Genomic DNA, 26,572 nt, shown 5'->3' on the forward strand with positions numbered 1-26,572 from the left:
CGGGTATTGTCTATCTCTTAACCAGCTTTCTCGAGAACACCTTGCAATAGTACTTCGGGCTTCGAGAAATCACCCTAGTCTCCAACTTCCAAGTAACTGCCTTGCTTCACCGACATCGAAGCGCTATATCATTTCATAGGGACCTTAGGACGCCCGGACACGCCCGGGTACACAGCAAATTTAATCTCATAAGGCTGTCATGACAGACTCTCAAAAGACCCCAAGGCGTTCTGCGGTGGCTGATTAAGCCTGGTTCTAATCGTGTAGAGATCCATCGAGCTACAAGAATGTGATTGTTGAATCTCTTATGTGTTGCACCATTCTTGCGTTATAATTCATTGCACTGAGTTGATTTCACGATTCATTAACTATTGTGGGGTGAAAGATCGTCTTGGGATATGAGACAAGGATTTGAGCATTGTGGCTTGCATAAGCGCTGCATGGCACGCGAGGCTGAGCCTTTGAAAACAAGTCCGCATCCGCCACATCTGCTGCGGTCGCTCAGCTGAGGAATTTGCACAGTATGCCTCGCGTCTCAAGGCTCTCCAGCTCTCTACAGCCTCTATATGTCCACCAGATCATGTTCTCGATGCTGTTAAGAAGTCTTTCTGATTATCGCATATGAGCTGAAGCTATGTGGAAGGACCGCCTGCTTCGTTTCTTCGGTCGCAATCCTAAGAAGCACAAGGGTGTCGTGAGCGATCAACCCCCATCCATCGGAAAATACCATACTGACACGATGAAGTCAGGGTATATTGTAGCTGTTGAGATATTCAAGACGCCATCCGATGAATTGCATCCTTTGTCACTGAAAGCAGCATATGTACCTACGTACAAACGGCATCGAATGTCCCAAGCACTCGCGCAAAAGATGGACCTCAACATTGATAAGGATGGCATGGCAGAAGCGCTTTGGAAGGAACAGACTGCCAACTCGAAATCCTTCGTATGCAAAAGCCGCTTCATCATCATACCAGGTCTGCCATGGGATGTGGTGTTTGGAGACTACGATAGCGGTGAGATGTTTCGAGGGTGGTCTTGCCCTTTCCAGGGAGCCACCAAGCATGATTTTGGTGATACACTGGAACTCTTGAATGATCCTGCACCGCAGGCAAATCCGTGGGCGAAGTTTACGCAGCGAACAATGTCTTGGGCTTCTTTCGATCGGATAAAGGATACTTCGAGGCGCTCGTCATTTCCTCTAAGAACTTCCAGGCGCACGCCCACCATGCGTTCCCTCCTTGCAAAAAATTCGCCAAATCCTGGAAACGTTGCAATTGCCACAAATGGACCAGATCCAAGAGTTGCCTTGGTCTCTTCCCAGAACAGAGCACAGCATATTTCGAGAGAGGGTGGGTACAGACCAGGAGATCAATTACAGATTGAAGAAACAAGCTTGAAAGTGGTTCTGTCAAATGTTACAGAAGAGGCTAAGACACCACCTGAGGATACAAATAATCCGAATAGCATAATGCGGGAGGTGGCGTATCGATCATTGAAAGATGGGCCACCTCCGCACCTCAGTGATTCGACGGAAAGGAAACAAGGATCTTCTCTAGAAGAAAACTTTCCAATTAATTCAGATTTAGCACCGGTAGCTTTTGATACGTTAAGTGGTGGAACGGAGAAGTTTCAAAACGGCTCGATTGAGCAGCAAAACAGCCAAAAACTAATCAAAATGTTGACAAGTGAGGCTGAAAGAAGAGAGGCAACTACACCCCAGGTGGTTCTCGAACCTACCTCTAAAGTGAACGTGGCAGAACATGTTAAGGAGAGCAGAAAAGAATCTGCGAATGTAAACAGAAAGAGGATAGCGGTTGCAATGCTCGAGGCAAGAGAGCAGGCAAAAATCCACCTCGAGCAAATGAGAGATGTAAAAGCTGGAAGTTCGACAGGAGATCGATTTTCGAGCTCGGAACTTTCCCTGATGGGAAACAATATCTGGGACTCCCCCAAAACTATAACACGGCATACTGTAAGCTCCGACGGGAGCAGTGTACCTCCTACTCTGAGAGCCGCAGGGCCTGAGAAGGCGAGTCGTGTCGGATTAGAGAATCTGACATTATCCGATGTTGTGGAGCATGTTGGAACTCAATTCTCAGAGACAGCAGAGATACCGCCAACACATAGTGAACTTGCCTCTTACAAGGTGAAGCAATTTCTCGAACAGGATGCAGAAGAGAACGAAAGGGCCACTCACAGCGCCGATCCAGGAAATGGGTCTGCTCACACCTCAACCCATGAAGCTCCCAGACCTAGGCGGATAAAGAATCAACGAAATTTGCCCAAGATTAGAAGGGCGAAGGCAAAGCAGCCAACGGCTGCTACGAATTTGGATGTATCTGCACCACACTCGGATGACTATTGGACTTGGGATGACACCGTGAAACAGCATTTTCACGTTGATTCGGATACTCAGTCTATAGTCTGGTATGAAGACTCGGAGTCGGATTCAGAAGGGTCTCTAAAGTCAAATCGGTCAATAACGCCTGCGAGCTCGCCCGTGGACGTTCCTACTACCCATCAAAATTTCTGAGAATGATGGTGTCTCTGCTATCTGCGCGCCTCGTACAGTAGATTGTGTGTATACTCTCAGTACATTCCACTCATCAGGAGCTCTTCAATGGACCTATCTACGACTCTTTGCACACCCGTTCCATCAATATATCACAGAAACGTCCCTAAAGCTACATCTAAATCGAGATCTTGGAACTGTCTTACAATTTTTTTGGCAGACGGATGATTCTACTTCGAGTTGGTTTCAATGCTTTGGCAATATGCTCATGCTCTTAGGTGTTGAGTATCTGGGCCAGATGACCCTTGGTCTCGCTGGATTCATGGAAATTCTTCTGCTGTCTCATATAAATACTCAACACACACCTTGGATATTCGGTGGATTCCATTAAAGCCAGAAAATGTGCGTCATGGCAGTAGTATGGTTGATGTCTTGGAAATCGGCCCTTTGCGGATAGATAGGCTCGTCAGGATAAAATGGACTTGTCGTGGTCATAGAACGACGGCAGATTTGAATAGCAGAATCGATACTGGAAGTCAGGATCTGAATCGAACTTTACGATAATATATGGCTTTTTCTGAAATACTTTCTCCTGCTAAAAGAACCGGTTGCAAAAATCCAATGAGTTATACTACTCTACGAAAGCAACTTGATTCCAAAAGGATAAAAACAAGCTCAATAGCATAGCAAGAACGATTGAACAATAAAATGGTGTTTATAAATCGGTCACTCCACATTGAAATTAAGCAAAGTTAATTTCGGTGGGAGATGGTGGCAAGGTCATTGAAGCTTATTCTTGAGTTATAGGACCCACTTTCACTTTCCCGTCCACTTTCTCTCTCTTTGCCAGCTTTTAATACTCCTACTGCTCCCAGTCTCCCAGTTTCCCACTTATCTAGTCTCCCACTGCCCTCTTTGTTTTCTAGCTTTTGTGTATATACAATATAATGCTTCTTAGCTTTTGTATCAAAAGGAGGAGAACGGAAGTGGCTAAGATTGAAAAAAAAATCATACCTTATATTCATTACACTATACTATACTACCTTCACTATATCGTCTAGCGAGGCAGCTGTGAGGCAGAAGACAGAGCTTGGCATTTGACTGTTTATATCACTCAACAAGAGCATCCAGAGGCTTCGTGGGCATCGCAAATCCACTTTCTCAGTGCAATCATGTTCCCAAACCAACAAGATTGCTTTGGCCTCACCATGTGATGTCTCATGTCTCAAGCCAGGTGGATGTTTGTTGTTTCCCCAGGCGTCTTCTCTCGTTTCCTATCCCTCTAGAGTGCTTGTTCCCTACGCCATAAATTTAGAACCCGCTACCGGATGACACGGAACCTAAATCTGCAGACCTACGTTGATCTGGTATGAAGATTGCGCATGGCTTCCTCCTCCAAGATAGTGCACGTAGAGGAAACACCTCGCTGCGGTGCTTGAGGCGGAAGCAGAGGGACGCGCGGATCTTCCGTGATTTGTTGTAATGAAGCTTTCATCAAGGAAGAACGGGAAGTTGCACATGGTACGCGCTTTGTTCCAAATGAGAAAACAATGAAAGTTGTGTGGTTGAAGCAGAGATATGACTTTGCCATGTTTATGACAGATGCGCCATTTGCCCCGCCTTTCATTGCCTTCGCTTCTGTCTGTGCCGCCCTTTACTGACTCTTGACTTTTTGTTGCAGGCTTTGGAGCCTGTTCCAATGTTTCATTCTCTTTCAACTGGTAGAAATCAAGTTACTGCCTTCTGCTGTCCATACAGACCTAGGAGATATTAGCACGAGCGGAGAACTGGATTTTGAAGATGGTTTTAAGGGCTCTTGATAATTCGTCAGTGTACCTTTCAAGGCATAAACACTTGGTATTTCTGAGCAGTAAGCCTATATTTTGCAAGACTCATAATGGCGTATCATAAGTTCAAGACCCACACAGCACAACTCTAACGTCGTCGATAATTAAAATAGAGATTTTAAGGCGTATTCATGTGACAGGTTTGATTGACAAGCATTTATCTTTGTAATACTCATACTGGTTCATCTAATATGGGAGATTGCATAGCATAACTCAAAGTTGTGAAAATTTCCGTGAGATTTCCAAATCGAGATACTATAAAAATGATGGGAAATATGTGATTAGCGACCTCACAGCGTGAGAATCTCCGTCAAAATATTGGCTAGGTCTGCATCGATTTCATTGTTCAGACAAGCCTTGTGCTATTCAGGAGTCACTCCGCTTCACGACATCCGACCAGAAGTTCCCATGTTCTTGGGACACTCGCACTATGGTGTATTTAAAGATTTGTAAATTCTTCTCCACTTATTATATCACAGGCTAAGCCTCAACTTTGGCTTTTGATCGTGTCTGGGTGAGTGTATTCGATGCAAGAGCAAGCGCAAGTGAGCTAGGTAATAAGTAAGTTTTCTCTGTCAAAACAGTGCTGAACTGTAGGCATTATGAAGAGAGGCTTCATTAAGACCAGGATGAAGGGTATCTCTGAAAGAGTGGCATTTATCAAGGTGATCATTTTGTCTGGCCAGGTTTGAATCAATGAAAACATGCACTGATGTATTAATGTACATGATAACTGAGATTCCAAAAGGTTAGAAGCCGAGACATACAGAGAGGATGAAGAGAGCATAAGCCGCATAGATAACAAGAGAATTATAATTCCCTATCTCTGGCTGCGGGGTAAAGTTGGTGCTAGCTTTCATTTAAAGCAAAAGTGAAGTTTTCAGTATGTCCATTCTTAAAATTTCAAAGCAAATCCCGAATATGTAGCTAACAAAAACGAAGAGAAGCTTAAGTCACGTAGATGTCAAGAGACTTATGAAAATTGTATATTCTACTCAGCGCATGGATAATGCTAGTGTTTATCTATGTCGAGATTGATGTCTTCAGTGGGTTTATTTCTCCATGGCCAAAGTCTCAAAGCTATAGAGAGAACAAAGAAATGTCTAAGTAACGAGAAGGTAAGAATCCTTATGGCCATCCTATATACGGATACGTGGTAGGAACAATGTTAGCGTTTATTTAATCCGAAAGTGATATCTTCGATGAATGCATTTTTTAATATTGAAAGTCACAAGGTCGTATAGAAGATAGAAACTTGTTCAAAGCACGTCAATATCGAGAGGATAACATAGGCTATATCTCTAGCTGCAGGTCTGGACAATGATTTGACATTCATTGAGGTCTAAATTGAGATTTATACCAAGTGCATTTTTCCATGTTAAAAGTTCCGTAGCTACACCAAAGAGAGAGACTTGCTCAAGGCATGGAAAAGGTAAGATTTCAATGAGTTTTACATGCCCTGCCATAGCTCAGGGACAATTCCCGCGGCTGCTCAAGCTAAAGTTAGTATTTTCAATAAGTGCATTTCTTGATATCAAAAGTCCCAGAAATGTGGTGTAGAGAAGATAAGAACGTCTTTGAGTCACGAATACAACAACAGAGGGCCACCAAAGATCTTGGCCGACTTTGTGGGAGCGGAGCTGTACGTGTCGATGGTAGCTATGGACATGAGCAAGATTCGGGCACGGCTTGGAAAGACGAAGATTGGAGAGAAGATTTCGGGATTGAAGATGTACAATGTTGCTAGTGAGGTAAGAGTTGAGCCCCTAACTTATGGCGGTTACATCTCCAGCTGCAGCTCACGAACAATATTTTAACGTTCATTGTGGTCGAAATTGATATCTTCAGTCCGAGCACGTGATCGGCTATTACGCGAGGGGGTAACGAGGGAGTGGTTTCGTTTACAAGCCTCACAACTTCGTGTCCGTCGCAACCCCATCCACCAATCCCTATATCAAGAATAGTGTAACAAACGCACCTTATTAAGATTGATAACTGGCTTCCAGAAGTGGTTTCCTTGCTTGTGGAAGTATCTTATTCCGACCTTTCCAAAGTAACTCGGATGGTACTTGTCCATGTTCGTCCTGTGGTGATATTATCTACTAGCGAGACCTCGACCACCGGGATACTTGCAGTGCTTTCCTACACGACCGTGACCGGCCGAGACGTGTCCGCAACTATATTCATTTGCTCATTCAACCACTTCCCGTTCCCCAAACCTCTATAAACAATACAAATACAACAATCATGGTCCGTCCGTCTCGCCGCGCTGTGTGGGTCGCCTCCACAATGAGATCCGCAGGTCTCATTATGCAGGACAGCAAGTACCGCGCCGCCCAGGAGATGAAGAAGCGGGACCACTTCAAGATTGAGGTCTGCTTCTCATACAACCTCAGAGAGGCCCGAGAAAGCGATACTTTCAAGAGGGAGATTGCTGGTGAGACGAAGGGAGAACGTCGTCTTCGCGAGGCGGCTCTTTGGGATATTGAGGATGAGGACTCTGATGATGGTGGCGATTACGATGAAATCGTCGAACTTTCAGGTGAAGACTGCTACGCTGGTTCCCTCATGCTTCACGATTTGTGCGACGAGATTGACGCGGAGGGACTTGACCGTGTCTTTCACGTTCGTCAAGTCATTGGTCCTAGCTGGGTTACTCTGGAGGCGTCGATGTCCGCGGGAACTCTTCCCGAGCTTTTCCAATGGTTTGGCTCGTTGATTGGCTATGACTACAAAGACTGTGACTTCCTGAATGGTACGGATAGCATCATCTACGGAAAGAAGGAAGAGTTCAAACATCTGCACTGGATTGACCTTTGGCGCTTGGCTGATCGTCTTGTAAGTCTTTCTTCCTTTCTCCACCTTTCTTGATCCCCCTATCCATTGTTATCATTGAAAACCGCACAAGTCATCACGTTGTATGATTTGAAGCATTTGTCACTTGCACCTTTATCTGCGCTATTACTTGAAGATCAGAGGAAAATAGTCCACTAACATGGTAATGGGATGATAGATTTCAAGCAAGATTTGCAATCTCGCCGCCAGAATGATCGCTGGTGCTACTTGGGTTATAGACGAGAAGGAGGATTCAGACGATGAAGGCACTCCAGGCTATTGGAAGTACACTCGCCCCACACCACATGGTCCATACTTTGAACACAGACCATTCGAAAAAGATCACAATCGCGAAGAAGGAGAAGATGATGGAGATCATGAAGATGGAGCAAATGATCACGACGGTATGGAGTACGAAGAAGAAGAAGATGGTGATCACGAAGATGAAGCAAATGACCAAGAGGGTTTGGAGTATGAAGAAAAAGAAAAAGAAGACGAGGACGAAGATGGAGAAAATGGCCAAGACGGTATGGAATGTGAAGAAGAAGAAGAAGACGAGGACGAAGAGATGAGTGACTGTAACGATGAAGAGGACGAAGATGAGAGTTTGTGGTCAGAGGGCTCGTGGTCAGACCCCGTCGAGTTTAGGCGTACTGTGTGGAACGAGTACACCTTCATCAACGCCGGCGTTATCCTCGACGTTTGGAGAGCCACCGACTTCGCCGAAGATGTTAAATACGACCTGAGTGCCGGTCAAATCAACTGGGAGAATAAGAAGCTTCTCAGCTTCCTTCTCGATTGTGTCATCTACAAGGATGTCAAGACCTTTAATGGTTTGAAACATCCCTCCGGAGTCGTCATGGGTCCCGAGATCATGGCCTTGCTGAAGAATGGTTCGGAACTCGCGGCTGAGCTTGGCGTTAGATGCTATCGCGCTGGTATGAATCCTATGGATGAGACTTGTCCATGGAAGGAAGACAACATCAACCATTACTTGGAGGTGATCCAGCACTATGATTAGGGTAATAACTAGGAAGAAGAATGTTCTCGATTCTGGTGATGAGACTTGTCCATGGAAGGGAACCGACATCACGAAGTACCTGAATGGCATCAAACACATGACGAGGATGACTGGTCACGAATGGGCTTTGTTTTGAATTTGTACATTGAGGATTACTGGAGTTTGTGGATGGCATGTAGGAGTATTACCACACGATTTGAGACGGGTCGATTATTGAAAGGCATCCGCGATAGATGCAGAAGAGCAAGTCTCTTCCTTTATGTCGCTTTCATAAGAGTTTTGAGGGACTTGATTTCGTAGTAAAAGCTTCACCAGACCCTCGCTTCCTTGCTCGTGAACTTGTGACTTCTAAATTAGGAAACAAGGCCAAGCTAGTATCACTTTCAAAAGTATTTCTACGCTAAAGAGACCATTGACTGGTGGAGAGAGCATCCTCTTCACACAACTCCTTGCGACTGTTCTTCAACTTTGTTGCCTTCCTCTTATTTCGATCTTATTTCTCAAATCGGCCCCTTCCAAGCTCTTGACAGATAGCCCCAATCATCGAAGAACAACCATCGTAGCGATTTTATGATCCTCGCCCGCATCTCAGAGTTTGAGGCAGTATCAACACTCCCTGATACTGGAATCCGCCACCAAAGATAGGAAATTACAGGTCAGCTCGTTGAACGTGAGTGTTATGACTTTGGCTACCCATGGCTGCTTCTTGTATTGAATCTAATTCTTGCCTGTTCAGGTTCAGGTTGACGATAGTCATCATGGCTGGATCAAATGTCATTGGCAGAGTTTCGAAAGAAGTTCATGAGAAGTGAGTCGACTCCCTCTGAAGGTAATACCATACTTATCGATGATTCAGACTACCAACTTCGGGAGTTATCACAGTTGACTGCTCAGAGGAAGATGAACCCACGCGAGTCCTTCATCTACCTGAAGTCTTGGCATGTGCCGTTTCCTCACGCTTCCGAGATATTTGCAAATCGACCAAAAAGAGATGTTTTCAAGCCGAAGAGTTACTCGGACAGTCGGTTGAGAAATTCCGCAAAATTTTCGACTACAATAGTATCTATGACCTCCTTGAAGTGTTCTCGAGGTGGCTCTATGGCATAGATTTCTCGGAAGCAAAAACGGCGTGTTATAATCTTTGGTTCTTCGGGCAGAAGATAGGATCCCCGTTCTTTCAAAACGATGCCATACGCCAATTGTGCTCTACGGTGAAAGTCGAGAAAAGCGAGCTGTCCGACATGTTCGAAGACTGCTATAATATGGGAGACCTTGCGCAAATCTGGGACAGATCAGATTTCGCCCCGGACAACGAGCTTGAATACGATCAAGACACAGAAGTACATTGGGACAACAAGCAGATGTTGAAATTCGTTCTCGATGTACATGCTTTTGTTAGCTTGCAAGACGAAAACGTAGTTAGGATGGTCTTTTTGGCAGGTGGGAGATGTACCTATCACCTTACCCAGATTTTTGTTGAGGCAGTCAAAGCTGGAGGATTCGACGGTGCACCCTGGGAAGAGAGGAATATTCACAAATATCTGCTGGAGGAGACACTCGCGGACGAAGGCGATGCCGAGGAGGATGACGATGACAGCCATGATGAAGAAGAACACGAAGACGATGATTCCACTGATTCCGATTCTATTCCCAAGCCTGTTTTGAAACTCAGTCTAAAGCGAAAATCGCCAACGGAGGATTAGAGAGGACACGACTCAACGAGAAGTCCACCCGCTCTTGACCTCCTCGACTGCGAAACATTTTATCTGGAGAGTCTTCGGGAGCTCTCGAGAGAAGCCTTCATGGACACAGAGCAAATAATATGCCAGAAACTAACAAATGATCTTGAGAATCACATGGGCGGAATAGTATCAAAATGGAGAGATTTTGAGTGGGTCTCCGCGCAGAACAATAGTTTATCAGCAAACAAAACGATGATTTAGACAAAAGCAATGCATGATTTTCTTCTCTCTTGAGAATAAGAAGTACTTTAAGGAGGGCGATAATACGTGACAGAACACCTGATCATGTTCTGACATACCAACTGCAGACGGCTTGACAACTGCATAGGTACTTCCGAAAAGATAGCAACGCTGTCTTGAGATTAGGTTCAGACTTGCATAGCAGCCTTTTGACTATGTTCCACGAGGTCTATCTTATTCTGTTCCATTTCGTGTCGGATCTAGCCTCGGTACTTTGAACCTGCGGAGGGTCGCTTAGGTCGTTAGGTTCTCCACGTCTCTAATCTTGTTCTCAAGGATCGACCAACTTTCTTCCTTCATCTTCGACATCTGAGGTGACCAGAGAACAGCTTGTCAAACAATCGCGGCAAGGCATGTATCCATTAATCGATGTTCAAATGTGTTGCTGATTAGTCAATTAGAATGGCTCGGCCAATTCACGGATCCGAAGATGAACTGACATTCTGGGCGAGGTACCTCGAGTTCTGAGTCTGTTTTTGAGGATAAAAATTGATGATATTTAGGGTTATGAACAAAGATACACTGCAGATCAGCTGCCGCTGCGAGCCAAAGGAGGCGATCAACCTCGACGAAGATGTCTCGATCGATGTCGATCCAGATTTGGTATATGTCCACCGCATCCTAGCAATCCAACTATCTCACCATTTCAAACGATGCGTTGGGGATTTCCCGGACGAGAATGAAGATATTGAGCCATTTGAAATATCTGAAAAGACTGAGCCGAACTTTGCTCAGTGGGCTCGGAACGCTCAACTTCGTCACTTGATGACATGCTTCGGTGCTTGGGTTTATGCTCGTACACTACCGCATGAAACCACCCAACTCGTCGACTTGTGGCGATTTGGTCAGATTATCGGCTCTCCCTCGTTCATGAACGCAGTCATTATTCAATTAAGCGCCAATATTGAAGTGTACTTCTCCAGCGGTGATACCATTTCAAAGGTGATCACTGCCGACAACGTTAGGCGTTGCTGGGAAACATCAAACTTCGTGCGAGAGAATAAAGAGGCTGTATGTATGGAGGTTAACTGGGACAATAAGAAGATGCTGAAGTTTTTTATCGATGTCTTCGCCCACAAGGCACTCCATGTAAAGAACTTCTTCGATGAGAATGAAGATCTGAAGCTGCTAGTCACTGGACGGGACCAACTGGCACTCCAGGTTTTGAGAGCAATTGGAGCAAGGGGACAACTGGATGAGGCGCCTTGGCAGTATATTGGCATTAAGCAATACTTGGTCAATGAGGACATGTCGGAGAGCAGATTCGAGAGTGATTGCAGATGGGAGACTGATGCGGGAAACTAACTTTGAGATGTTTCTACATATCTTCGAGGGTTTGGAGGAGTATGACAACTCTGACTCGGTTTCTCTCTGTGTAGATTGTTGTCTAGGAAGTCGTTGGCAATGCAGATAGGAAAAACGAAGGTCCAGCTCCTTGGGAAACATGTGGACCAAGGACAATCAAGGTTTCCCCAGAAGATTCATGAAGCATGAATTCCGTCCAAATTATCTCGAACTTTACCAGTGAGCGCTTCAATTTGAACTACCATTAGTCGAATAGTCTTCACTTCTAACATTGGCGCTGTACTTGTCAAGTGTTCTCCTTCACTGTGGTAGGATCACGTGCACGCGTGCCGAAGCGTGCCTTCCCTTTTCTGCACTTTCCAGGTTCGACCTCGCGCATCAGAATAAAGACGCGTCTTCTATCTCCATCCATTCTTCTCAACACAACCAACTTTCCAGCAGTCCACCACAACTGCGAACCTTCTGCAATTCGAACTTGTCACAGCTTGACAGCCTTCCAAGGCACTGTTCTATCCGCGGAACCTGCACAGTATAGTGTAGAGCTCGAGATCAGGAGCAGGTGAGTACGGGAGCATTGTGAAAAGTATCAGGAGCTGCTCTGACTTGGAGGTGAAGCAGCATGGCTTGAGATTCGGGCGGAGGTCTCATGAGTGAGGATGAGATCGATATAATCGATCTCGAAGAGTTTGAGGAAGAGTTTGAGGAAGATATCGATCCCAGCTTGCTTGCTGATATGGCAAACTTTCCTGGGAAGGCTAGGAATGAGGTTATTGCGGCGAGACGGTAAGTTGCTCCCAAATACAGTATGAGGTCTTGGTTTCCTCTAACTTGGGCGCGCAGACTTTGGGCTACAAATACCATTGAGATCTACAATAAGAACGAAGACGATCCTTATACGAGAAGAGTTTTCATTGCAAGAGATGTCATCTGCTCACTATCAGGTCGCTTTCGAAAGTTGTCACCCACCTCTCGATCCTGGCCAATCATTGAGTGGAAAATGGCCGTTGATCAGCAATGGAGGAAAAACTTCAACCCCTGGGCCTTCATACAAGATATAATGAAATATCTACACACATTTGCCCCAATAGAGACGGAGGAAGAACTCTTCGAATTCATGTGTGGCGAGTGGACATTAGGTGCTGCGTTCGAAGCTCCAAAGTATCAGAATTACGCCATGAAGAGAGCAATGTCCTTGCACACTGCGGAATTCCAGGTGCGAGCGAGGGTCTATATCAATAGTAACGAAAAGAATATTTCGATATGGGACGTAGTGCAGCTTCGGCGTTTCGAGCCCACATATGCTAAGGAAGGCGATCTAAACAAGTACAAGTTGGCGACGTACATTCTTGACAGCCTGGTCTGGGATACCTTCGCGGGTGGTACTTTATGGCTGAATATGGTGAAAGACGGCGGTTTCCTAGCCGAGATTGTTGCGACAGCCCATTTCGAAGCAGCAAAGAAGCCCGCTCCAAGATTCCCGCCATGGCACATATTCAATCGTCACAAGTACCTGCTTAACGAGGATCCTATCACCCCACCAAAGCGAGCAGGCGACGATATGGTCAGTGAATCAGGGAAGCGGGCTAGATATATGTGATTTGGATATCTGCTCTGGCCCAATTGACATCAACTCGATGTTCGAGGAGACATGAGCTATTTGTGATACGGTCTGGCAGGTGTGAAAATGATAACGGTAGCAAGCAAAGGAATTTAGGGCAAGGGCATGGAGCTTGACATTGCTGGGGATAACTGACTGGAGGACATTAAGAATGAGGGAAGCCATTGCTTGCATGTATTGTTAGACTTATAGCATGCGATGCTTATTACAAACTACAATCTAGACCTTCATCAACGTCGTTTCGTGGCTATTCTCGACTATTTTGCAGTACAGTCAGCCTGCATGCGATTGCATTTCTGGACCTTAAGAAGTGTCTAGCTACCGATCAGTAAACAGTATTCCTGTATGATTGCAGAATTAGACTAAGGCCTCCAAGTGGAAAATTGACAAATAGAACGATAAGTAAACGTTCCGAAGCGCCGTCAGATCTCAACGTTGATTGAACAGAACGCTCACTTGAATGTGAAAATAACTAAGCGATGAAAGATATTGAAGTCATCAAATGGTATCTATTAGTCTATTGATATTATGCAGGTATCCAAATTCCAATCATCGCTCCCGTTCAGAAATCCATAACCCAGAACTCCACGCTTCTATCCCATTACACCCGCTGACTCGCTAACAAAGCCTCTTTTCCCAACGCCACACTCCTGAAGCCATCAATCTAGATAGCAAACTTACTCCTAGCCCTCAACTTGGCCCCAAAGATCCAAAGCAAATACATCCCAATAATCCCAATAACACTCAACCCACCCAACACAGAGACACCCTTGCCCACCCCAAGATTAATAAACAACGGCCTCCCAAACAAAATACTCCCACACGCAAACGCACTCCTCAAAAAATCATTGCCCGCAAACAAACTCGCGGCGTACTGCGGATACGACAGCGGCACGTACACAAAGATGCACTGCATCACGACGAACACGCTCGCGCCATAGATCGTGATACCGATCGTCGGCGCAATCCAGTGGATATCTGGACGCGCCGTCCAGCCGAAGAGGAAGAGGCCGATGGTGGGCCCGAAACAGGCGAAGAGGGCGGGGACCAGACGAGATTCTTGCGCGCGGAGACCGTTCTTGAGGATGTCGGGGATGAGGATTAGGTGCAGGTAGGAGCAGTAGATTGCGATGCCGATGAGGCAGGCGACGAGGATGCAGGTGAAGACGACGCCGATCATGCCGAGGGAGAAGCCGTAGTAGACGGGGTAGACGAGGGGGAAGACTTCGAAGAATGAATACTGTTGAGGAATTAGTATGAGGTTTTGATATAGATCGGCTCTTGGAAAGGAGACGAAATAAGAGCAGAGTGTGACTTACATAGATACCATAGATAATAGCGGTGTAAACGTTCACGAATGCGATAGCGGGGTCTTTGATCGTGATCTCGATGGGCTTGACGATAGCGTCGATCAGGATCTTGGAGGGCTTCATGTTCTTCTGGTCGATTTCGCTTTGTGCTAGGATACGGTTATCGCCCGTGAGTTTGCGGAGGCGGGCCGCGCGACGGAGGAGGATGTTAGGGGTGGAGGTCTCGGGCAGCAGGAGGAACATCAGCAGGAAGATGGGGCCGGCGGCCCAGAGGATCTCCCAGAGGGACCACCGCCAGCCTTTAGCTGTGACGGCGAAGCCAGATAGGAGAGGACCCAGAGCGGGGCCGCAATAGGCGGCAGAGACCCAGGCCACGAGCGCGTAGGGGAGGTAGAGGAGCGAGTACATGTCTTGCATGGTAGCGGCTCCTGTGGCGAGACATGGGGAGCCGAAGAAACCCTGTAGGAATCGCAGGACGAGGAGGCCGGCGAAGTTGTCGACGAGTGCGGTGGGCAAGGAGATAATTGTGAACATTGCCATGGTTGCGGCGTAGATTGGAGAGCGTCCGATACTGGGGATCTCGGAGAGTGGTGCCCAGAGAAGAGGACCCATTCCATAAGCGAGAACGTAGAGTGAGAGAGGAAGCGAGGCGTCGACTGGTCGGAGACCCCATTTCTCGATTACGCCTAGTTCAGAGGAGGTGTAGATTGCAGAGCCGGTGTATACGACGAAGGTGTAGAGACAGATGATGAGGGAGACGAAGAACTTCTTCTTTTGTGACCAGTTTTGAGGATTGGCTGGGTCGTCGGTGGTATACCACTCTACCAGGACGTTGCCGTCTGCTGTCTTCATGGGTACGATTGGCTTCGTTTGTGTGCGCTCGAGGGCGAGAACAGCTTCAACTTCTAGACGCTCTTCGGTGTAGGGCGTTGTCTCTAATCGACTCTTTGTTCGGCTGAGCTCGAGTTGCTCGACATCTTTATCGTAGGGATTTGGTTCAACTGTTTCTTGCTTCTCTAGATCCTCTGAATTGTCGTTGGTTTCGGAGATCGATGATTGACTCGATTGTCGTGTTCGTACTCGCGAGGCTGGAGCTGTAGCTGCACTCTGTGTCCGTGATGCTATTGGGAATGTATGTTTCTTTTCTGAAGAAGTAGAGTTGAGAACGGCGTTGTACGTGGCAGGCAACTCGAAATCATCCATCTCTTCTGGATACTTCAAAACTCTGTTGTTGGTTGCCCATCGAATGATTTGCCCCAATGGGGCTTCTCTGAGAATGTCGGCCATAGCCTCGAATTCTCGCTAAGTTGTGGGGATGAAATTGGGAGGAGGATCAGGATGAAGGAGGAGGTTGGGAATGGTTGCAGAAGACTTGAGATAGGAGACACTGAAGAAGACAATGAACTGAAGATGATGAGAGAGATAACTCTAACAGGATCATTCTCAAGTATATATAACTCTACCATACTGAGGACTTTCCTCATACAGTTCGAAGCTGACAAGTCCGCATGCATAAAAGCACTTATGTCCGATTCCATTGGGTTCAGTGGGTGTTCCCCTGGGCTTTCGCACGGACTCGCAATTAATAACCAATATGAAACTGGACGTAGGGCAGAGGAAAAGCTGGCGAGGCTGGTCGGTAGAGTGTGTTGGGGTACGGTCGTGGAATGCCAAAAGCCTTTTCGTGCGGATGTAAGCAAAGTGGCTTGCTGCCAAGGAGGCGTTGACGAGTTAAAGTCCGAAGCGCTTCATATCGAAGCGGCAGCGTGCTGAATAATCGCAACCGATGACGCACGAAGGACGAGGGAATACATGGCTTTGTCACACTGTATCCGCGATGTGATTCGTGAGGCTGGTACGAGAGAGAAAAATTGTCAGATTACTCAACACTCACTCGCTTCTGAGCCTGAGGAAGAATTTGGCGGATTAACCTATGAGATTACTCAACACTCGACTGCTTTCGCACTGGTGTGAGTGTCACTTCTCGATGACTGTTTCTCCGACATCTTTTGTCGTGTATGCAAAGCCGAAAGGCTAGGAATCGGGTACGGTGCAATTGTTTTTGCTTTGCGTTGGTGTGATTTTAAATATCTTCTATATCCTACCTCCGCCGTGACGGAGAAGTGACGGACATTCTCTGTCAGATATTTGCCTGCGTCTGTTTGTGTGTCAGTGCATTAGACTTGACTGCTGCATGTCTTGGATATCTTGGCGGTTGATGTGGGCACCGAATCAAGTTGATGCAAATCAAAGGCACAGAAATTTTGCTCGGATTGTTCTTTTTGCCTCTTTGAGGAAATGGAAAAGAGATTGGCCACTTTCGGCTAGGCTGAGATCCACGTGAGCTTCAGTCATGTGATAGCAATGCTTTGTGGTCACTTTTATGAATCCTCTTTCTCTTTAAAGTTCAAAACAAAAGTAAGCTTCACACTTCGGTAGTTGAGAGGTTGAACTCCCAGTGGTTTCCTGCAAATGAGCTTCGAAGTGGAAATTGCTTGGAACTAGAAAGCACGGATTACCTAGGTACTTACAAGATATACTAGTTGCTGAAACTTTCTAGCAAAAGCTTATGGAGAATATGTTTATGCATGATATTGTCTTATACTTGAGGGTAGTTCACAAGGTATTTAGACATTAAATTGAGAAGTGGAGAAAGTGTGTAAGAGTGCAAGAGGTCTAAGTGCCTCGTAGTTTCCGTTTCGGTACTAAACCACAACTAACTTGGTCGGCGCCGGCAAACACTATAAACGATTCACTGCGGCTGCAATACAAATGAAAAGAATTATTCCAAATTCTTAAACATATTCTTATTTTTCCAGATAAATATTCGAAACCGCAATAATGGAGAAAGCACGCATCGACAACCTGGCACTATGGGCGGAGAGACTCTCCTTCACTCCAGCCATCACACAAGACCGGAAGACACGCCTTCCGACCTTTTCTAACCTCCCCAGAGAGATGAAAGAATTGATCTGGGAACTCACTATAGAGCCAAGAGTCATCTCAATCTATGCATTTGACGAGTAAGCACCCCCAGCCTCTCGCGCATCTAAACTTCACTCCAGTGTAGTTGCACCTCTCACCACAACAAACTCCTAACAAGACACAGAAGCCGCGGCAAATTCGGAGGCAATGCCCCCATCCCATCCACCCTCTCCGTATCCCGCGAATGGAGACGCTACTTCATGACCCTCCACCCGCTCTGTTTCGGCTCAAACAACCATGCACCAAAGATCCGCTTCAACGGAGCCGTCGACTCCATCTTCATCAATGAAGAACGGTGCTTGTTTAACGCTTCTTATTTCTTCTACTTCTGTATGTCGAAGAAGGAAGCTGCTACTGTTCGATATCTTGTGTTTGACGAACATTTCAAGACTGGGAATGGTGAGCTATTCTTCTCAAGTTCATTTCATGTGGATTGGGTGCTAAAATGCGTCTCAAGGCTGGGAAACATGTATCCAAGAAGAAGTCATAGCGAATCTAACGGCGCTGGAGCATCTGACGGTCATTGGCGATACGTGGTGCAAAAAGCTAACCGACGAGAAATCTGATGAATGGGAAGTACACGACGGATGCCGAAAATGCGAAATCACCGATGGTAGCTGGATGGAACCAACGGATACGGATGATTGTATCCCTTTCAAATTCCTGGTTGGTGCTTGGAAGTTGTTCCGCACGTTGCCGCGTGAGAAGTTGCGCTTTGGTTATGCAGGTATACCGGATGAGCACTATATTAATCCTGAAGGACGCTGGGAATATTAGCAGCAAAAGCAAAATCCTATCTATGTATCAACCGAGAAAGCTGCCCTTCAATGACTCACAAAACCTTGAGATGAAAACCTACGTCAACGCAGCCTTGCACGCTAAACCAATTCACTAGCTATCGAACCGCTTAGCACCACATAACATTCAATAAGCAAAAGTTTACCCATCGTACAGTCAGGCGGTATCTTGGCCCATTGGGAAGTGGGAAAGACTTCACGCCATCCGACGGCTGGTTGCGATACGTCGACTTCGTAAACGACAATGCCATTGTGCGCTTGGGCGCCCAGCACGCAGCTCCGTGGCGACGGAGGGCGTGCTGGGCGTTTTATTTTGCTCTGCTACTTTTTTTTCTGGGCTGTGGTGGTATCCTGGGTTCTTGGGGCTTTTGTTTTTGGTTTCTGAGAGAGGTTTGGAGGGTGGTTGTTGAGGCTTTGTTTTTTGGGCGTATAGAGGAGGGGGAAAGCTGGGGAGCTAAGCGAGGGATGGGAGCTGGTTGTGTTTTTTTTTTAAAGCGTAAACGCAGAATCTCAAGCTCTTAACTTTTACATATTAAGGCGCTTGAATCCTTAAGTTTTGTACTTTGTTCGTGATCTTGGCAGTCAGTTGGGCACTTTCTAGATTCGTCAAAGGGATAAAACTCAAGCACCTGAACAAGCAAGAGCGACCCGGCTTGAAGCTAAGCGTTTCATGACATCTCTTCTGAGTTACTCAGAATCCCACAGAAGATAATTGAAAAATCCAATAATGAATTCCATCGCAATAATCTTACAAACATCGACCTGTTTCAGATTACATGTTTACCAAAAAGAGGCGCTGAGTGTCAGGTGACTGGTATTTGAAGACGGGTAGCTATCGCCGGATAGTTCTAGTGATAATCGACGTAGGTATGGTAGGTGCACATAGCCTCTTGATGACGAGAGTGGCGAGTTCTTCCTCGAGTTAGTGGTGAGAAGCTTATCATTATTGTATTTACATCCTCTCAGAGTGGACAGATGCTTTCCAGCAAAGATTCGTTGAACGAATGACAAACCTAGAAAGAGTGACTATTACTATCAAAGATAGAGATGAAGAATTGCAAAATTAACAGTCACATAGAACTCAGCGAAAGATTTCCGAAATGTGAGGTAACGAATGGTTGCAGGGATGCTGACAAGAGTTATTGGTGCGAACATATCAATCACATTGAGAGGGAGCATTCCTTACAGATCTGATGCCGGCTGAGAAGGTGATCAAGGAAAAATTACAATCATGAAGATACAATCTGTCCCTTCGAGAACATGGAATTCCCTCAGAGGAAAATATACAAGATAGTAGAGAGACTCTGTCCAGATGTACAATACTGGGCCAACTCACCCTGGGGCGGCGCTAAAGAAGCAAATGACCCCACCATAGGAGACATCCATCAATGGGACGGTACGTTCGTCCCTTCATCCCCACCACAATCACTAAATTAACACTTCCAGTCTGACATGGCAAGTCTCGCTCATATCAAGACTACAAACACCTCTCTGGGCGTTTCGTATCGGAATTTGGAATGCACGGCTACCCCGACATGCGGACAGTCAACGAATTCGTACCAAATCCGCAGGACAGACATCCCCAATCACGCGCTATCGATTCGCACAAGGGCCATCTCGCCGAGACACGAATCGCGAGATACCTCGCCGAGAACTTTAGATATAGCAACGAGCTGGAAAAATTCGCGAATGTGAGCCAGCTGATGCAAAGCGAAGCCTACGGCTACGCCTGCCGCGATTGGAAGCGCAAGTTCGGCGGCAAAGGAAAGGAGAGTTGCGCTGGACTTATCATCTGGCAGGTGAAACTTCCTTCTATCTGGGATGCGAGGAAGTTCTAAACTCACTGACGCTTTCTTGCTTAGCTAAACGACGTCTATCCCTGCACGAGCTGGGTTTTCTACACCATTAAAAAATCATTCGCGCCTATATCTATAGGTATTGAACGCACGCCTTGGTCTCGCTGGATCGACGACGATCATCCACGGATGACCGAGATTCCTTCTTTTGAGACCTTCGCGCACAACACGACGCCTTTTGAGAAGAAGTTTACGTTGTCGTTGAGCGCATATGACATGTATAAACACGAATACATCACCTTACCCCCGGATCATGCTGCACAGGAAGTAACTCTTGAACCGGGACAGAACACAGAGCTTGGTAGTCTGGCAATGCTCAAGAGTGTCGGCGAAGAGAGTTTGATTATTCTCGCCGCTAGCCTGGTCAATGACAAGAGAGAGGTAGAGGCACGGATCGTGAATTGGCCGGAACCTTTCAGGTATTTGAGTTGGCACGAGGACACTAGAGTCTCTGTAGCAGTGAGAGAGCAGGGAGAGAGGTAGTTGTGGAGGCAAAATATCCGGTGAAAGGGTGCTTGCTGTATGTGGGGTATGAAGATGGCGAGAACGCAGAATTGGAGGATAATATGCTTGACTTGATGCCTGGGCAGGACATATTTGTTAAAGTAAAAGGTTTGAATGGTAGGAATGTGTTTGCTAAGTGGTTGAACGACTGGGAGCTGAAGAAGTAGCTATTCATCAATTAGGCGGTATCAATATCAAGTTAAGGAGGGTCACATGACTAGCCCCCTTTATGTTCTCGCTTCGTGGATCAAAAATGGTAGCTCGATGCTCTACATGGGAGAAATATGGATGATTTGTGACATGAATCAAACTAAATGATTTGAATTCAGCCCCGCCCCCAGAGCCAGCAGACTATATTCAGTGAATTTCGAGTCAAATAACCGGCGTGATTCGACCAAAATGAAGAAGATACATACCTAGGTAAGAAGGCTTAGTGACGTAAACGACGGAACTTATACAGCTTTTCAATTTATAAGGTATAATGTTGGAAAGTATACAAAAAATCAACACAGCGCTATGCATAGCCACTTTTATAACTAGTAGCATATGTTTATTGGTCCGGCTGGAGTCCATACCTTTCACCAAACTTCTCTGAATACGCCTCGCTACCTCCAGCTTTTCCTACCAAATAATCCCTAACTGCCAACATAGCTTCCTCGTCCTCTTCCCTCGTACTCATCAACTCCGTTGAGTCCTCCCACGGCCTCCCGAACCACAGCTTCAAGTCGAAATTCTCACTACCACGAGCATACGATACTTCATCAAGATGGACGAATTCCAGCTTGGGACAGAGAAGTAGATGAGAGAATACTTCTTCCCAAAAGTCGGCCGTGAGATCCACGACTTCGAGCCAGATCCTCATAAGACGTGACTTGCTGATTTCAAGCGATTTGTTTGGCGAGAAGAGCTTGATGAGATTCGAAGAGCTGAATTTCACGCGCTCGAGGAAGAGACTTTGAAGACCGGAAGACGCAGGACTCCATTCTAAGAGATCCCCATCTAGAAGCTGCGTCCCTTGAAGTCCTAGAGTCTCCAGATTGTGGCATCGTGACACGATGGCAAAAATCCCTTGCATGTGACCCGTGTTCGGATATTGTTGCTGTAAGTTCGAGTGCGGAAAGCCGTCGTCTCCGTCTGTGGTCTCATCGGCCCAGTAGAGGTATTCTTTTCTACCTCCTGGGCCAGTTGCATCTGTGACTGAGAGAAAGAGAGCTTTTAGTCGGGCAAGGAGTGAGTCTGGAACCGTAGTCGAGACTTCCACGAAGTCATGTGTACATGGCAAAGACAGACGCAGCTCAGTCAAATTCGAAAGTGGAGTGGCTGATAAAGCGGTAGAGATCGTCGCTCTGAAATGCGAGAGGAGATCGAGGTCCAATTGCACTGTGCCGTCGTCCATATCACTATATTTACTTGACCAAGTAGGGAAGAAGATTTGTAAGGATTCAAGCTGTGATAGGTTCTTGGTGACGCGGGGCATTTTATCAATGAAAGCGATCATGGCATTCTTGTCATCGACAAAGTTCCAACTCGTGTCATGGAGAAATCCTCTCTGCACGTGATGATTGCGCAAGAAAATACGCAACGACTTGACGGAAGGTTCGAAAGTCGCTCTTGGCACCAACAGACTCTCAACCATTGAATCAAAGCCTGTAACCTCGTTCTCTAGACCAGGTCGGCACAAAATTCGGACGGAGCGAAAGAGTATCGAGGTAGCTGCTTGATTGAAAGCTTTCGAAGTCAATCGGAGACTCCGCAGGGTCTCAACGTCGAGCCAACCTTCGCGAGAGCGGGCATGGGGACAACACAGGAAGTTCTCCGGGCTGTCATATTCTGATGGATTCCAGTAATATTTGGGACTTGGCTGCGAATACTGGAAATGCGAAGTGATATGCACTCTCTTGTCAGCATTCTGCTCTTTGGACGACATTCACAACTCACCTCGCCATATAGCTCTGGAGGGAGGTCCATAGTCTTTGTCTTGGAAATTGTGAAGTTGTAGCGGGCCTTTGGTATATGTTTGTCTGTCCTGTTATTTGCTTACTTGCTGTGCCTCTTGATGAGGCTAAAAATCTTGGCACTTGTGAATTTGACGCCACAAGCGTGCAGATTTAAGCTTAAGTGGAAGCCACCAGCCATCAGCCATAATCAAATCTTCGCAACAAACATTGCTCAATGCTCACCTACAAAAGTGCTCTGATCGATGCTGTACAATTATCTACTGAGCCGGGATCTCGGACGAATCTCGGTGTGGAGTTCCAGAAGATCCCGGAGGAATTGAGAGGTCGCCATCAACGATCAATCCGGCATCTGGCTCAACCTACACGAAGTCGAAGACTTACCGGACAGTATTTACAGGAAAGTGGGAAAGGAGATCGGACGAAAGTAAAGGAAAGTCCCATCTAAGATTTGGCATGGCCAATATCTCGCCCATCTTGAGCCTAATCAAAGATGAGCCTAGAGAACGGACTTTACATTGCGCACGAGGACATTCATCAGGAGAAGAATGTGGATCGACTTGAAATAATTATCATCTTCCGGGATCCATCAAACGGCCGCTCGAATGATCGGACTTCCAAACCATGCATTCTTAAAGAGACTGATATCTTAGGTAATCTGTATTTCGACCTTGTGGAGAGGAAACGAAAGTCTCGAGGGAGAGTACGTGGTCACGAAAGTGTCTGCACTCGGCAACCTTGCCACGATGAAGAATAGCGCAACATGAAGAGTGAAGAGGTTCTTACATAGATTATCATTTCAGGGTATACGCGTACTCAAGAGAGCTAGTACCAATCTTCACTGACCTCAACGAATGTACAAGACAATCCGGCAAAATCAAACATCACCCGGACCCTTTCTTCAAACATTCTTCTTCCGCACTCCGGCTCCTCCGAAAGAAGCCACTTCAATTACTCTTAAAGTAATTGACAGCCAATATCGGACCAAGTTTCTCCTTCTTCTCAAACGCATCCAAATCAAACCTCATCCTCGACCCATTACCAAGCTTCTTCCCTCCAGGCGGCGCAAGTTGCTTCCCATCGAAGCCAGCAGGCTGCTCGTACAAGAAGAAGATATAACGATGGGCTCCCCCGAACGGCGGCGGCGCCGGTCCAATATAATTAGCCACGAACGGCTCGTTTGAGGTCAACGTTGAGGTCGAGGGAGACGCTTTCAGACCCGGCTGGATCCAATGAAGGATAGGACCCAGAGGTCCGAATGCAGGGAATGGGGCGTCGATATCGAGACCAATGACTAGGTATGTGGCAGAGGGCGAGGGGGCGGCGAAAGGTAGCTCGGGAGGAGATTGTGCTTCTGTTTACGGTCAGTCACGGAGACAAACAGCTTTCCTCAGAAGGGTAACTTACCTGCTTTTGGTATATACATACCAGGCGTGACCACATTTTTACCAACCGTTAAGCCCAGCACCTTGGAAGTATCCTTTTCAATTAGTTCCAAACCTTTCTTAACGCTGTTATTGACGGGCATCTTGAAGTTTTCACGCAAGAAGTGAAAGTTGCGACTTTCAGCAGTCGCAAGTAACAGCGGAAGTAGTCCTTTTTGACTTCTCACCAAATCATCCAAACGTCGATCTTCACGTAGTCACAAGCTTTATTGGCAAGGCTTCCAATTCCTCATTTGTCCAACTTCCGACCCTCTTCTCCCAATTCGCGTGCAAAAATGCCGTGATGATCCTGGAAAATATAGGGCTTACGTCGGAGCTAAGCGGGATCTGCGTCATTATATCCAGTCTCGACATATTTCCTCAATTTTCCTGCTCCGATTATTGATTTCCATCCTGTCGGGTCTGCTTTAAAGTCTGGCTGTCCCGACAGCGTGGTAAGCGGGGTTGAACGATTGGCAACGAAGCTGTGATATCGGTGTTCGGATCTGGCTTCGGACTCCGGTGCCAAATAATCGGTATTCTGCATCACGACATTCACAGGGTTCCATGATATTAACGATTGAAATGATGTATTACGTTGGGAGATGAGCGGTGAAGGTACGACTTGCTGAGATCTATCAATATTGGGATTGTACTCAGACTTCAGAGAAGCGATTCCACTCTTCCAGCCTGGACCCAACTTGGGTCGATGGTGAACGGGGTCATTTCACATTTCATCTTAATGCGGGGCTCAACAGGCTTCGACTCGGGAGTCGAAGGGTGTGTGAGGTCGAAACCGGGCTCTTTGGTCCAAATCCAGAAGTTGTCAGCGTTTCCGAGTACAGTCTTGCCTTGATCATCGCGAAGATTAGTTCGGAAGGCAGGAACATCTCGCGGCATTCTGGCGGTAGAGAGAGAGGAATACCACGTTGATTTCTGTATGGCAAGCCCGTTGCGATATGGTGGCGCTGGGAGACTTGTCAGCAAAAGAGGGTTGCAGATGAATTGCACGAAGTAATTTGTAGAATATTACCGAGTTTATGTTAAGCCAACTTTTTCATTGTATGACTGATAGCGAGAGAAGTTATTCCCTCTATCTCGATATTGATTCACAGCCTTGACTCAGGCTTACAGTCTAGATTCTGTCGAAGAAGCTTAAATAAGGCTAGATGCTTCTCCCGTGCCCTCTCAAACATACACTCAACAAACACTACTCATACTCTACCTCATTCCGACTCCTCACAACAAAATCGCAAATGTGCAACATGACCCTGACAAAGTACACCGACTGCGAACAAAAATCTTTCTTGATGATACCCTGTCAAAAATGGCTCGAGACAAACCGCCCTAGATGGGTTACCTGCCAAATCCCCAAGTACTGGAACAAGCCGATGTGGACAGACTTTAGCTTGGATAAGACTTTTTGGCACCATTACAACACGGTAGAAAGATCCCTATACTGGAAGAAGGAAATCTACTGTCGTGATGCCATTGAAGAAGTGAAGGTAATGGAGGGTGATTGTTATCTTGATAGAGGATTTTGTTGGCAGGGAACTCCGATGAATCAGGGGCAGTTGACTCGTTACCCGCTGGTCTATGTTGCGAGTGGAAAAGATGTGGAGGATGGGTATCCAAGATGGTAATTGAGGACGTCTACCGAGATAATGAATCATAAAAACAATACACTAGCCAGCATCCATCGATTCAAAATATATACAAAGAGTGTTCCCATCACAACTGATCACAAACACACCTCGTCCCCAATAACTAAATACAAGAATTTTTCCTCCACTACCACCACCTATCAACCAACATCCCCAAACCTAAGAAGAAGTTGTATTGCCACCCGCCTCACTGACAGTAATACTCGCCGAGCCACTACTATGATACCCCTCGGTAGCCAAAATCATATAATCGAACGCACCCATCTTCAGACCAGCCTTCGCCCAGGCATCAAAATGATTACCAGTGGTAATCGTACCACCGACCCTCTTGGTCTGTCGCACAGACCAATACTGATCAAAAGTAGAAGTGCCTTTGATAGACGGCTCATTGACGCGGTGGTTGAGATAGATATCATAAGTCCCACCATCAGAAGTCACCGTCCCCTTCTTCGTTGCGCCCGAGGACGGATTGAAAGTGCCGAAATCCTCCGTAATATAGTACTCGACCAACGGATCCGTAGTCCACCCATAGAGCGAAAGGTATGCATTGCCAGGCGTAGTCCAAGTACCATTATACACGACGGTCCTGTACACGTCCCAGTCAGCCCACATCCCAAGAAGAGAACGGAGCAAAAGGAAGGACATACTTAGCAGCCCCAGGATTCCATCCCTTGCCCGCAACAAAGTTCCCCCCGCTCCCGCTCCACTTCACATCATACGTCCCGCCCGCATCATTATTATACGTAACCGACCCGCCGCCATCAGTCCAGAACGAATAATAGAACCCATTATTCGTCCCCGTCCCCGTCGGCGTACTAGGCGCCTCTCCAACCGGGCTGGCTTCCTCGACTGGAGCAGCAAAGACCCCCGCCACAGCAGCGAGGCCGAAGAAGAGGGACGAGAAAGCTACCATCATGAAAAAACTAACGACAACGATGAGAAAAACGGAAACTC

At 46.6% G+C, this 26,572-nt stretch overlaps 12 protein-coding genes across 12 annotated transcripts; 7 read left to right on the forward strand and 5 right to left on the reverse strand.

Annotated features, from left to right (window-relative positions):
* The first annotated feature begins 502 nt into the window (after positions 1 to 502).
* On the forward strand, positions 503 to 2,902 carry LY89DRAFT_70599 (uncharacterized protein). The gene is made up of 2 exons (XM_018217490.1): positions 503 to 694; positions 746 to 2,902. The coding sequence occupies exons 1-2, from the start codon at positions 635 to 637 to the stop codon at positions 2,534 to 2,536; spliced, it is 1,851 nt and encodes a 616-aa protein (XP_018071412.1). The 5' UTR covers positions 503 to 634; the 3' UTR covers positions 2,537 to 2,902.
* A 1,890-nt stretch (positions 2,903 to 4,792) lies between these two features.
* Positions 4,793 to 8,218, forward strand: LY89DRAFT_669485 (uncharacterized protein; the record flags this gene model as incomplete). The annotated part of the gene is made up of 8 exons (XM_018213101.1): positions 4,793 to 4,795; positions 4,842 to 4,876; positions 5,111 to 5,199; positions 5,410 to 5,480; positions 5,756 to 5,794; positions 5,910 to 6,113; positions 6,469 to 7,200; positions 7,376 to 8,218. The coding sequence occupies 8 exons, from the start codon at positions 4,793 to 4,795 to the stop codon at positions 8,216 to 8,218; spliced, it is 2,016 nt and encodes a 671-aa protein (XP_018071413.1).
* A 758-nt stretch (positions 8,219 to 8,976) lies between these two features.
* LY89DRAFT_748262 (uncharacterized protein) lies at positions 8,977 to 9,921 on the forward strand (the record flags this gene model as incomplete). Its single annotated transcript, XM_018221149.1, has 2 exons — positions 8,977 to 9,026; positions 9,075 to 9,921. The coding sequence occupies 2 exons, from the start codon at positions 8,977 to 8,979 to the stop codon at positions 9,919 to 9,921; spliced, it is 897 nt and encodes a 298-aa protein (XP_018071414.1).
* Positions 9,922 to 10,509: 588 nt separating this feature from the next.
* On the forward strand, positions 10,510 to 11,615 carry LY89DRAFT_685026 (uncharacterized protein). Its single transcript, XM_018215002.1, has 3 exons — positions 10,510 to 10,551; positions 10,602 to 10,652; positions 10,704 to 11,615. The coding sequence occupies exons 2-3, from the start codon at positions 10,603 to 10,605 to the stop codon at positions 11,503 to 11,505; spliced, it is 852 nt and encodes a 283-aa protein (XP_018071415.1). The 5' UTR covers positions 10,510 to 10,551; position 10,602; the 3' UTR covers positions 11,506 to 11,615.
* Positions 11,616 to 12,151: 536 nt separating this feature from the next.
* On the forward strand, positions 12,152 to 13,102 carry LY89DRAFT_734052 (uncharacterized protein; the record flags this gene model as incomplete). The annotated part of the gene is made up of 2 exons (XM_018219872.1): positions 12,152 to 12,288; positions 12,346 to 13,102. The coding sequence occupies 2 exons, from the start codon at positions 12,152 to 12,154 to the stop codon at positions 13,100 to 13,102; spliced, it is 894 nt and encodes a 297-aa protein (XP_018071416.1).
* Positions 13,103 to 13,787: 685 nt separating this feature from the next.
* LY89DRAFT_697300 (multidrug transporter) lies at positions 13,788 to 15,720 on the reverse strand (the record flags this gene model as incomplete). The annotated part of the gene is made up of 2 exons (XM_018216889.1): positions 13,788 to 14,363; positions 14,443 to 15,720. 2 exons carry the CDS (start codon positions 15,718 to 15,720, stop codon positions 13,788 to 13,790), a joined length of 1,854 nt encoding a protein of 617 aa, XP_018071417.1.
* Positions 15,721 to 17,274: 1,554 nt separating this feature from the next.
* On the forward strand, positions 17,275 to 18,229 carry LY89DRAFT_782270 (uncharacterized protein; the record flags this gene model as incomplete). Its single annotated transcript, XM_018222564.1, has 3 exons — positions 17,275 to 17,456; positions 17,543 to 17,817; positions 17,876 to 18,229. 3 exons carry the CDS (start codon positions 17,275 to 17,277, stop codon positions 18,193 to 18,195), a joined length of 777 nt encoding a protein of 258 aa, XP_018071418.1. The 3' UTR covers positions 18,196 to 18,229.
* Positions 18,230 to 19,475: 1,246 nt separating this feature from the next.
* On the forward strand, positions 19,476 to 20,602 carry LY89DRAFT_646183 (uncharacterized protein; the record flags this gene model as incomplete). Its single annotated transcript, XM_018211917.1, has 3 exons — positions 19,476 to 19,619; positions 19,676 to 20,014; positions 20,078 to 20,602. 3 exons carry the CDS (start codon positions 19,476 to 19,478, stop codon positions 20,552 to 20,554), a joined length of 960 nt encoding a protein of 319 aa, XP_018071419.1. The 3' UTR covers positions 20,555 to 20,602.
* Positions 20,603 to 21,125: 523 nt separating this feature from the next.
* Positions 21,126 to 22,586, reverse strand: LY89DRAFT_718750 (uncharacterized protein; the record flags this gene model as incomplete). Its single annotated transcript, XM_018218441.1, has 2 exons — positions 22,514 to 22,586; positions 21,126 to 22,445 (listed from the first exon to the last, which is right to left on the reverse strand). The coding sequence occupies exons 1-2, from the start codon at positions 22,541 to 22,543 to the stop codon at positions 21,126 to 21,128; spliced, it is 1,350 nt and encodes a 449-aa protein (XP_018071420.1). The 5' UTR covers positions 22,544 to 22,586.
* Positions 22,587 to 23,382: 796 nt separating this feature from the next.
* Positions 23,383 to 24,337, reverse strand: LY89DRAFT_70702 (phosphatidylethanolamine-binding protein-like protein). Its single transcript, XM_018217572.1, has 2 exons — positions 23,938 to 24,337; positions 23,383 to 23,884 (listed from the first exon to the last, which is right to left on the reverse strand). The coding sequence occupies exons 1-2, from the start codon at positions 24,056 to 24,058 to the stop codon at positions 23,478 to 23,480; spliced, it is 528 nt and encodes a 175-aa protein (XP_018071421.1). The 5' UTR covers positions 24,059 to 24,337; the 3' UTR covers positions 23,383 to 23,477.
* Positions 24,338 to 24,512: 175 nt separating this feature from the next.
* On the reverse strand, positions 24,513 to 25,007 carry LY89DRAFT_685031 (uncharacterized protein). The gene has a single exon (XM_018215003.1). It carries the CDS (start codon positions 24,852 to 24,854, stop codon positions 24,618 to 24,620), a length of 237 nt encoding a protein of 78 aa, XP_018071422.1. The 5' UTR covers positions 24,855 to 25,007; the 3' UTR covers positions 24,513 to 24,617.
* Positions 25,008 to 25,777: 770 nt separating this feature from the next.
* On the reverse strand, positions 25,778 to 26,531 carry LY89DRAFT_585025 (uncharacterized protein; the record flags this gene model as incomplete). Its single annotated transcript, XM_018209303.1, has 2 exons — positions 25,778 to 26,204; positions 26,266 to 26,531. 2 exons carry the CDS (start codon positions 26,529 to 26,531, stop codon positions 25,778 to 25,780), a joined length of 693 nt encoding a protein of 230 aa, XP_018071423.1.
* Positions 26,532 to 26,572: the final 41 nt, after the last annotated feature.

This window comes from Mollisia scopiformis (genome assembly GCF_001500285.1).
Source record: "Mollisia scopiformis unplaced genomic scaffold LY89scaffold_12, whole genome shotgun sequence".
NCBI lineage: Eukaryota > Fungi > Ascomycota > Leotiomycetes > Helotiales > Mollisiaceae > Mollisia > Mollisia scopiformis.

Bases quoted from the DNA above. Each gene is read 5' to 3' on its own strand.
- LY89DRAFT_70599 (XM_018217490.1), top strand. From the start codon at position 635: ATGTGGAAGGACCGCCTGCTTCGTTTCTTCGGTCGCAATCCTAAGAAG. The intron at 695-745 runs GTGAGCGATCAA...GACACGATGAAG, and splicing joins CTAAGAAGCACAAGGGTGTC to TCAGGGTATATTGTAGCTGT.
- LY89DRAFT_685026 (XM_018215002.1), top strand. From the start codon at position 10,603: ATGGCTCGGCCAATTCACGGATCCGAAGATGAACTGACATTCTGGGCG. The intron at 10,653-10,703 runs GTACCTCGAGTT...GATGATATTTAG, and splicing joins GAACTGACATTCTGGGCGAG to GGTTATGAACAAAGATACAC.
- LY89DRAFT_70702 (XM_018217572.1), bottom strand. From the start codon at position 24,058: ATGCCCGTCAATAACAGCGTTAAGAAAGGTTTGGAACTAATTGAAAAG. The intron at 23,885-23,937 runs GTAAGTTACCCT...GACCGTAAACAG, and splicing joins TATGTATATACCAAAAGCAG to AAGCACAATCTCCTCCCGAG.
- LY89DRAFT_685031 (XM_018215003.1), bottom strand. From the start codon at position 24,854: ATGCCGCGAGATGTTCCTGCCTTCCGAACTAATCTTCGCGATGATCAA.